The sequence below is a fragment of the Scaptodrosophila lebanonensis genome, unplaced genomic scaffold (assembly GCF_003285725.1).
Source record: "Scaptodrosophila lebanonensis strain 11010-0011.00,11010-0021.00 unplaced genomic scaffold, SlebRS2 tig00000096-arrow-pilon, whole genome shotgun sequence".
NCBI classification, from domain to species: Eukaryota; Metazoa; Arthropoda; class Insecta; order Diptera; family Drosophilidae; genus Scaptodrosophila; species Scaptodrosophila lebanonensis.
In genome coordinates, this window is record NW_022060567.1 from 4730071 (window position 1) to 4741802 (window position 11732).

The window sequence follows — 11732 nt, forward strand, 5'->3', positions numbered from 1 at the left end:
CAGTCCAGCAGGCCCCTGAACTTAAACAAATTTCCACCGCTGTGTTATATGTATATCAGAACCAAAATGAAGCTTTAGTAAGTTAGGGGAAACCACCAAATTGAAAACCAGCCTACATACCAAGTTTGATCCATATGGGCTCGGCCGTTTCCCTGATTAAGAACAAACTCGTACTTTATGCGGTTGGAGATTCTTCCTTCTGTTTGTAGCATTTTATATACATACAAGTATAACCTAATAATCCAAGAGGGAATGTTTCAGCCGAGCTTGCCCGCCAACAAAATACTCATTACTCCATGTGTGTAGGTGTCTGAGTCATCAAACGTGCTGTGCATGTGCCACTCAGTCCAGCTACGAACGTATTATTCTAACGCCTTTAACCCTCAAGCTTGCAATCTTTTTTTTTTGAGCGTGGTTGCATACATTTTTTTTTTTTCTAATAGCACAACTCTATAGGAAGCTTGAGTCGGAAAGTATGAACGCATTATAAGGAGGGTATTATCGTAAATTTAAAAAAACAACAAAGGAATGGCTTCAATAGTCTTAAAGACTTATAACATTTAAAATAAATAAAGGGTCTTTCGTTTTTATACTCTGTACATGAAATCTACAAGAGTACAAGTGTATTTGGTTTGCGCCAGCTGAAAAATGTAACAGGCAGAAGGAGGCGTGGCAGACCTCACAAAGTATATAAATTCTTAATCAGCATGACAAGACGAGTCAATCTAGCCCTGTCTGTCTGTCCGTCTGTCTGTCTGTCTGTATGAACGCAAGGATCTCAGAAAGTATAAGAGCTAGAATAACTAAACTTGGTATCCAGATTCTCATGAGCCCGAGAAAAGACGAGTTTGTTCATTTTTTCTGATGCACCCCATTCATATTACGATTTCGCAACCATGCGGGGTCGTTTTATTTCAAAAAGGCATGAAAACACAAAAATAAGAATAAAAGAGACGTTCAGTTACGAAAATGCTGAGAACTTAGTATTAGATAAAAAATTCTCAGAAAAAATCATTTACAAAATTCAAGTAATTATACTCTGTACATGAAATGTACAAAAGTACTATAATAATACATCTCTAATAACAAATTCTCATGAACGATAGTCCATGTAGTGGCGAAAACATCAGCACATGGTGTCAGCACACTATACTGATATAATATATAGTATGTATAAAGGTAAAAGGCTATATCAGGTTTTAGCAAAGTATGTAACAATATGGTTTCGGATTTTAAATCAAATTATCGCGTTTTCAATAACTATTTTGAAAATCAATTATTTGCTCTCGAAAAAAAATATTACAGAACCTTTTCCCATTCGATAGTCGATGAGAGGAAAGGAAATATATATATAAAATGTTGGTTCCCATACATGCATCTATAATATCTTTCTTTAGCGGCCATTAATATTATTTTACTTTATACGAAAACAATACGTTTATTTTAGAATTTAGAACAACTCCTACAAGTAATCTAATCCATCAGGGTAACAAGCACATTAGAAAGGAACTTAATATTATTGACAAGAAAATAATATCTGAAAATCACAAATACCACAAAATTCCAAAAAATAAAATAAATAAATAATAAATAAATAAAATAAAATTCTCCGACCTAGGAGAATCTGGATACCAACTTTGGTTATTCTAGCTTTTATAGTTTTTAGTTTTATAGATCCTTGCCTTCATCCAGACGGACAGACGGACGGACAGACGGACGGACGGACATGTCTAGATCGATTTCTCTCGTCATGCTGATTCAGAATATATATACTTTATGGGGTCGGAGATGCTTCCTTCTGCATGTTACATACTTTGCACAAACCTAATATACCCTTTTTACCCTACGGGTACAGGGTATAATAATTAATTATAAAACAATGATTATTTATTGTAGGTTTTAAACGCACCTTAGGAAATATTATTATTTATTTGCAACGACGATTATACAAATAATGTCATATACAAATAAATACAAGAGAGAGCTTAAAAACGAAAAGCTCAAATTTTCAGAAGTTTCGTTTCTTTTTCCATCTTAATCCATGAAAGGAGCTGGAATTTCTCAATATGTACATATATACTTACTTAAGAAAAGTATTTCTGAATGATAGAAAATTGTCTAAGCTCAAGGGCGTTCAAGTTGAGTTAGGCCATAAGCTATTTCAAGTTAGGCAACAACATACTACTTACTATGGATTTTGTTTTCAATCTCTTAATTGGCGAAAAGTTGGAAATGCAAAAACTTTCGTTTTTGTGACAGCCATAATAAACAGTAGAACTTTGAATAAATGTGATTGAAACAGACAGACGTCGGAATTCGGATTCATCTCTTCAGGCTGAGTGCAAGTATAACACGTGGTCTGTTATTCTTCGTTTCGGGAAATGGGAAATCAATACAACTCGTCAAATCAAATTCATTGTCTACTGGCGACAGCTTTGACAGCAACATGAGAAAATATTGAAGCATCTCAAACCTTAAAGCGATCCCACTCCAAGCCTTGTGACCACTTGTTGGAACACTTCTGATAAATAGACTATGTATTGGGGTTTTGTTGGGTTATGCAAAAACTTATGACGTACGAGTATATTTAGACACATGGTTGTTGTTTTTTTTTTTTTTTTTCAAACAGTTGCATATTCATTTATTTGAATTTGTTTCTTGTTAAATAAATATGTATGCCGATATATTTCGTATGTAAATATGCGCTATATTCACTTAATATTGTATATAAATATCGATTCATGTGGTTTTGTCGTTGCAATACATACATATGTACGAGTATATGTTTTATGTTTAATTGTTTTTAGAGCTGATGCTACACACACACATTGTACCGACTTACATGCACATACATACTATATGTTGCTATATGTATATGTATGTACGAGTATAGTAAATAGTTCTTTTCGGATCCCGCATAAAGCATAGTATACTATATAGCTGTGTAAGTATATATCGATTTACATTCATATATGTGTGTGTGTGAATGTGTATGTGAACGTATGTGTATGCATGCACATACATACGTGCATGTATGTACAAGTATATGGTTAGCTATGTATGTAGGTAGTATGTATATGCGAGTATTTATGTCTATGCTCTCTACATGGCGTTTGGGTACTTCCATATATAATGATGCCATTACAATACAATATATAAAGTTTATTACTGTTATTATGCGAGTATGTATATATATGTATATACTTATATAATGTATATATATATATATATATATATATATATATATATATATATATATATATATATATATATATATATATATATATATATATATATATATATATATATATATATATATATGTACGTGTATGTATAACATGCACTGCGCAACTACTCCGATAACTGGCGCGCTCTGCAACTTCCTCAATATGTGTATCAAAATGTATAAATATATGCTTCTATATATATATATGTGTACACGTATGTATATATGTATGTATGTCTGTATGTAAACTGCAAGCCACAGCCAAAGCGAGTGGCGGCGCCTAACAAACTATTTAACAACAATAGCACATGTTCTAATTGCAAATAAATCGGGTGTGAGTCCAACTACTATTCGTACCTACTATTTCGCTGACAGTTCGTGGATGCATGCAAATCATATAACAAGCAAAGCTACATACTATGTTCATGTATGTTTGTATGCATTTATGTACTATGTATGTGTGTATGCATTTTATAATACATATCCATACTACATATATGTATAACTTATTTCCCAATTGCATTGCAGCTTATACAAAAATATCAATATTCAAAGAAGCAACAAGAAATCACAAATCTGTTTTCATTTAGTTTCTGTTTTTAATATTCGTTATCCTTCTCATCCCATTTTGTTTTTGTTTGTTTGTTTGTTTTTTTTTTTTTTTTTTGGTACACAAAAAGCGTGCTCTACTTGCATTTTAACATTAAAACATAATACAGTATATGTATGTATATTAATTTATAACATTTAGCCCGTTGGAGGGAGTTTTTGGTGCCATACACAGTTGCCCCAAAAAAAGATGCCTGAGAGTTTAATTTTGTTCTACAAGTATGCTTTCGAAACTCTGCGTATAAAAATGCTCAGCTCAGCTCTGCTCTGCTCTGCTCTGCTCTTTTCTCCCTACTCGTTATCGTTATCATTAGTTTGCACTGTTCGTGCAATTACTACTCGTATTGTTTAAATGTTACAACATATTCGTCAACACTGAATTAACACAATTTCGTTTTGGTTTTTTTTTGTTTTTTGTTTTTTTGTTGCTATATATATGCGTACATACATACATACATATTTCCTATATATTTTAACTACAGCACACTCTCTTACTTGTACACACACACGCTCGCACAGGCGCCCTTTATAAATAGTCATCAACATGGTATTTTCTTTAGATATTGTATATTTTTGTGTATATATTGTATATGTGTTTTACTTATGAAGCGCCTTGCGCCACTACACAATTCAGGACATAATTATAGGTGTACAGGTCAATTGGATACTACGAGTATAGTATGTACTTGTACATATTGCAAATGTTTAAAAACCATTCACTTTTTATCAAGTTCTTTGCAAGCAACATACTATAAAATCAAAAGCCATGCTTGATCTTAGGACCACGAAACCGTTTGTATTTGAAACACAAATAAAATACAAAGGACAGCTAATTTTGTGTTTGCACAAAAATCAGAATTTTTGCCCGATATCGGTTCAATTTAATTTGAATTGAATTGAGCGAAAGCGCAGTTTTGTTTATCAGTCCATTTCAGGTAATTTTGTGATTATTGGAAACAAACGAAATGCTTTTCTAAGTACTTTCGAAAATAGGTAAATGCCAGTCTATGCGTGTCTGTTCAGATGTTTGTACCTAGTATTATTTAATAGATTTTATAAAAGCCTTTATATTTCATGTTACTTTTTCGTGAGCTCCAAAATATTAAATCACACTTAGGGGACTAGAGCTATTGGATTACTATAGAATATTATTTTGGTGGATTTTCGTTATCAATAGACTGCCACCTATGATTATGTCTCTGCCAGTCCCAAACAATAAACAAATTTCCTAATAACAAACAACAGCTAACAGAAATGCACAGTCTGCATTTAAAACTTTAGAACTTAAGTTTGCAGTTTAAATAAATCTGTTCATTAAATACACAACATATACATACTATAACACCTACAGTGCTGTTCGACTGAATATGTTTCCAGATATTAACAAAATGACTTCAGAGGCTATCGATGGGAAAAAAATGTGTTTTAGTTTAACAAGAAATCGACATTTGAAACAATGAGTCGGAGATTTTGAAAATCAACACAATACTAGACCATCTATTGAAAGAATATTCTGAATGTTCCGATTTAAATTTCCCGTTGTTTTATGTGTTTTATTGAAAAAGTCTTCTAAGACAGAAATAAAAGTTCCATAAAATATTGATTTTATTAAATCAAAAAATCAGATATACAAGTAGGAGTCCGATTGTGTATAAACTCGAAAACATAAACATCAAATATTAAATTTGGTTGTGAGAGCTTAACAACTAAAGAAGAAATGAAGCCATACAGAATATATATTCGACAGACTAGTTTGTATTGAAACAGATATAGACGGCTATATCGATTCGTCTTGTTTTGAGGATTAGTTCTGTGCTCGCACATACATATATTATGACTATGGGTTTGTTTTCCAGGGCTTCTTCTTCTTCAATAAGGTTACTCTTTCCCTAACTTTCCAATTATTGTTTATATCAAAGAGCAGGCTTTAAGCTAGGAAATAGTCGTATTTATGAGAAATCTTTCAACATATTTAGTTGAACAGCATTGTGCGTGTATCTGAATACTGTGTGTATGAGCTACGCACGTTTTTAAAATGCAATATACTATGTAGATATACTTGTATTTATGTATGTAAATATAATTTGTTCCATTTACAAAAGGTATAAATATTATTATGCTTCCTTGCATCTCTGCTCTTATGCAAATGCGTGCATATTTGTATGTACGTATATATATGTATATATGTATATGGTGTGTATAAATTATTTATTTTCACGTAAAATATATGTAAATACATATTTCAACATTCGTTTTACGTTTTTCATTTTTTCTTTTACGTTTTGTTTATCAGGTCACTACATTTCTTAATGATTTATAGATTCGTTATGCTTTCAACTTAACAATTAACTCCGTGCTGCATGCTTTCGATCGCATTGCAGACTAGCCCTGCATTTTATGTGATCTTGTTTGCATTAATGGCAAATGACTGAGTAGTGAGTTCCAAGGAAAAATATAGAAATCAAAGCCTCATACGAACTTGTTGAAAAAAGTAAAGCATCTACTTGTCTGTTATGGATCATTGCTTTGACATTTGTACAGGTCTAAGAAAGTATAGCTGATAACAATGCTTCGACACATTTTTTGACCCCCAAGAGTACAGATGTGCTGGAAAGGAGGGTCGTTTAATACTTGCACTTCTTTACTACGTAGGTATTTTGTAGATATTTTAATTTGACACTTTTTGAGGTAGAGATACTCAAAATACGTATTAATGGTAGGTAGTATTAATGGTATGTAGTATGTAGGAATATATACTTGTATGAACTGCATCAGAACAATTGCAACCAATGCAAACGGATTTGCATTACCATTTATCTACACACGCTCATTTTTAATAACTTTGTTAGGTCATCTATGGATCTATGGATCTATGGGTGCATACATATATGAGAGTACTATGGGTACTTGATCTAAGTATTGGTGCCTACAGCAAAGCATTCGCATTTCGCTATGGAAGTACACATACACACAGACACACTAAATATTGCGTATGAGGAGCGCTTAAGTGCTTGAGCCTACAGCGTGCCAACTACGTGAGCCTTATAACAATTCTACAGACTGGACACACGCATACAGATACAGATTAGTACTACGACGCCCTAAGGTATGCAACCAATCTATGCACAGAAGCAGCTTGAAGGATTTGCTGTCCAGCTGGAACTTATTTGTTCTCGATTATTGTCTGCAACTGCAGCACAAGGCTGCGAGATAACTGCAATATTGACTGCGCATTGTGCCGTTCCGCCATTTCTGTGATAAAGAATTGATTTATTCATCATTTGAATTAGATACTCGTATGCTTTACAATTACGCACCATTGAAGAACTTAATGACGTCCGTAAAGTCCATGCTGTTGGACAGAATAATATCGCGATAGGTTTCCAGTAATGCCAGAGCTAGAAATAGTACAAAATGACCAGAAGCCACATGCTTGGCTGCCCAAATGACTTCCCAGGTGGCAAAGACATCATCGTAGACCAGCTCCCGTTTAAAGTCCAGCAGGAACCAGCGATAGCAGAAATAGAAGTGCGTGTAATCGCCGTTCGAGTCCATTAGATCGTACATTTCAGAGTCGAGGATCTGGATGAGGGAGCTGTCGGGAAAAAAGGGAAACACTTAATACATAAAGGCACTCAAAATATATTGCTGCAATGCAATACAATTAAAGCGTATCTAACTTCAGAAGCTGACTATTTAAGCAGCATTTATTACAAAGAAAAGAATATAATTTCACAAAAAACAGAATACGAGTATTTACGAAGTTCGGAAAAGATACAATTCCTAACCGATTTGCGACCTGGGGTACATAATAACATAGCGTCTTGCCTACATACTACATACGATCTGTATGTGTCGCTTATGTCGCAAACAAAGAATATCCTTCCGCAAACTATAGGGCCTGCCAAGTGTACAACAGCCCGTTGCCCGTCCTCAGGCTAAAATTAAAGCCCTATCGTCTCTGGCGTCTCATTGCCAAACGCACTGAAATCTGAAACTCGAATCAGCGTCACAAACACCGTTAACCTTTAACGGTAGCTCACGTCTGCCCTTAACATACTACGTGGTTTTTTTGCGAAAAATATATGTAGGTTATAAAAAAAATTGGATCCTTGCTAGCAGCGACTTTCATGGACTTACTACAAAGTACAATAGTAGAGCTTATGAGTAATCCAAATGCTTGCTGCTGCACATTCAAAATAATGGCTTCAGTTCTCGCCACAAACTGCTGTTTATTATCAACAGTCGCGGACTAAAATAGCCCGTCCATACCAAGCCGGTTAGAATCCATCCGCTTGATTTGAAAACCATAACTTATAGTAGACTTAATCCAAATACGCAGATCGAATAATATTCGAACTGTATGTGAAAGCCGAGAATATTGCGCTGTCTCCACTTTGCAAAGTCTCACAAAACGATGTGAAATAAATTACATAACACAAGATTCACCCGTTTTTGCATGCTCGTATATTATACACGGAAGATATTTCAAGAATATTGTTTGCGAATGAGATTGCAATTTGAAACACAAACCGATGTCCGAATTAAGCAACTAAAGCTTTGGTTAACAACTTGGCATCAAACCAATATGGAGATATGGCTATAAGCTATGGGGAGACGCTTGAATTAGTAATTTGGAAATAATTCAAAGCCCTCAATCGAACATACTGAGTGAAATACGGAATGAAAATATTCATAAAGATCTGTTAAAGATGACATCGCCAAGGTGAAACTAAAGTACGTCAAGCTTCAGGCCCATTCTAATAGACTTTCGCAGCATTTAATTTGGCATACTAGCCATTAATTAAACAACTAATTAGATTAAGATTTGAAAATTCGGTAAATAAAAACTACCGATATAGAAACAGGAGAGAACGCTACAGTCGAGCAGGCCCGACAGTAAAATAGCCACAAAAATTCAAATTAAAAAAATGAATTAATTAATTAAGTAATTAAATTAAATTAGAAGGCATGTTTATGTTCAGTTTTAACAGCATACATTTACATCATCGTGTCTATGCGTGTTTATATGCGTGTATGTATGCAGCACAAAGTTGAACCAAAGCAGCAACAACAACAACAGCTGCGGACAGCGCTGCCGGCAGAGCTGCAGGCAGCGATTTATTTATGGCTATAACTTTCTTCAGAATTGACCTATCATGATGAAACTTGGCACACGGACACAAAAGCACTAACTGGATGTAACTACCAAAATTTCAAATTCCAAAATTCCAAGAATTACGGAATTCATAAACAAAAACACGAATTGCGGGGGAGTGGGGGGGGGTGTATCAGAATAGAAAAATAAACTTGACCTGCCTAGGGCTTAGGGGAACCTCGATACCAAGTTTGCTTATTCTAGCTCTTGTACTTCCTGAGATCCTTGCGCTCATACAGACAGACGGACAGACGGACGGACGGACATGGCTATATCGACTCGGCTTGTCATCCTGATCAATAATATATATGCTTTGTGGGGTCTGCCACGCCTCCTTCTGTGTATTACATACATTCGCACACAACTAGTATAGCCTTTCACCCTTTGGGTACAGGCTATAAAAATTGGCATTTGTTGAGGAGTGGTCGGCTAATTACATTATACTATTTATAATTCAAACCAAAAAAAATTAGCCTAAAGTAAAGTAAAGCAAAGCTAATATGGACCTATTGGAAAAAGCATGTGCCAGCAATGTGAACACCATTCAAAAAGTCAAATCTGAGATGCTGAGAAGCATTACTGGAGCCCCTGATTCTCAACATATGCGTCCACAATAACCATAACATTTCATTATTGAAAACAGAAATAGCCGATTGATTCCCTTATCATGCAACTCTCTATTGAGTTGAAGCCTCTATATGTATCATAAAATACCTTTCGTGACCGCGTTTCATCTGTAACACAGATTTACATTATAATATCATCAATAATGATGTCTTTTGAATCAAACAAAAACATAAATCATCACATCGCGCACATAGTTCTTAATGCAAATTTAAGACTTATTTGGGATTCTCATGGATGACATTGTCAGAACTGGACCAAATTAAAATGGGATCATTCGGGAAGCACGAGCGTTCAAATGGAAAAGAATCATCAAATCATCTGTTCACCCAGTCTAATGTGCTGGGATAACAAAAATATGTAAAAAAAAAAATACAGACGTATTACTAATCTCCTCGTTTTACGAAGAAAATCGAAACTATTAAGCTCTTGACATTCTATAACTTAACACAACTTGATCAAAAAATATTTTTGGGACTGATTCCATCACAAAAACTGACAGTTCTAGCTTAATGCCTTGCACCTTCCACAACGTTAGAAACAGTATGGACGTTTTAAGACTATCCCCCAATCCTTGACTTATACCATGATGCCACTGGAGATTATGAATACAATTTATATATTAATATATATTATATATATTATATATATTATATATATTATATATTAACTATATTAACACCATCTCTATTCCCTTTTCAGTATTATTCAAAGCTCTTACAATCATAAAATCGACGTCAATTAATTGCTGAGGCCTCGCATCAAGTTCTACTTATACGCATAATATTGTACGAACACTCTTCTAAGATTTATATGCAAATAGTTGTATTGAAAAAAAACTAAGTCGCAAACTTTAACTCATCCCTTACAAATTGGAATATAGCCTAAGACTTTATTGTTATAATGTTCAGAAGTCAAGTACACTTATTAACACATAAATAATTAACAATAAACGTCTGATGAGAATACTGATTGCTGATTCGAATTTCTCACTAGGAAGCTAGATAGATGCTATTAATTTGATGTAAGCTGATTGTTCCTTACCGCATATTGGCAAAATGCATGTCCATGGCGCCGCCACTGGGAAAGTTCTCAATCATGCGATCCATCAGCTTGCAGAAGCAACTGTAGCTCAAGGACTCATCGTCGAAGATTACGAGCAGGGGGGCGACGAGGTCGCACATGCCCTGCATATAGCCCACATCCAGATGCTCCCACACATAGGTCGATATGACGTTGCGCAGCTTATCCAGATTCTCATTGCCAAAGTACCAATAGTTGCGATCACAGCGCTGCACATCCTTCTCAATGCGGTGGAGATTGAGGCCAAAGTTCTCTAACAGTTCGACGCTGTAGACGCCGCCATTCGAGCTCGCCGGCGACACGCATGCTGATTTCGGCTCCTGCAAGGCATCCAGAGAGGCCACCACTGTTATATCCTCATTCATAGGCGACATGAGACTTGTTTTTCGTGACGTAAACTCCTCAGTGAGCTCGTCCTCGCACTGTAGTGCATCCAGAGAGGCAGCTTCCGTAATGATAACCGCTGTGGCTGGATGTTCCTCGTCGATACACTCGCGCACATCACCGGCGCTATGGAATTTGCTGAGCTGCTTGCAAGGCTCTTCTTCTTCTTCTTCCTCCTCCTCTTCCTCCTCCTCTTCCTCCTCCTCTACCTCTTCCTCTGTACCCTTTTCACCATCACTTTTTGCCTGCTGCTCTTCTTCATTTGTGTGTAAGTTTCCATTTAGAGTAACAGGGGCAGCTGGCTTTAAGGGTCCGGCCAACTGGCTTAATTCATTCATGTCCGCAAATTCGTTGCCAACCGTTTCGTAGGATGATGTGGAGGGTGAGCTCTTAATGCTCAACACCAGAACGTTTCCACTAGCGTCCAGAGTCAGACCCAGTTCGCCCTCAGGCTCGGAGTCCGCAAAACAATTCTCCTGCAGACGCAACGGCTCCATATCGTCAATGTTCTCGAATTCCAAAACCACCTGCTCGCTCAGCTGTCCAGATGAAGCCAACGCTTCTTCTGCCTCCTCGGCAGCCTCCACTTCTGGCTCATTGGATTGCTCATTTGATTGCTCATCAAACTCATCACCCGGATCACTTATA

General features: G+C 35.7%; 1 protein-coding gene across 1 annotated transcript; it reads right to left on the reverse strand.

Moving 5' to 3' along the window:
* Nucleotides 1-5480: 5480 nt before the first annotated feature.
* Nucleotides 5481-11665, reverse strand: LOC115627583 (small G protein signaling modulator 1-like). Its single transcript, XM_030523307.1, has 3 exons — nt 10662-11665; nt 7153-7430; nt 5481-7087 (listed from the first exon to the last, which is right to left on the reverse strand). The coding sequence occupies exons 1-3, from the start codon at nt 11579-11581 to the stop codon at nt 6999-7001; spliced, it is 1287 nt and encodes a 428-aa protein (XP_030379167.1). The 5' UTR covers nt 11582-11665; the 3' UTR covers nt 5481-6998.
* Nucleotides 11666-11732: the final 67 nt, after the last annotated feature.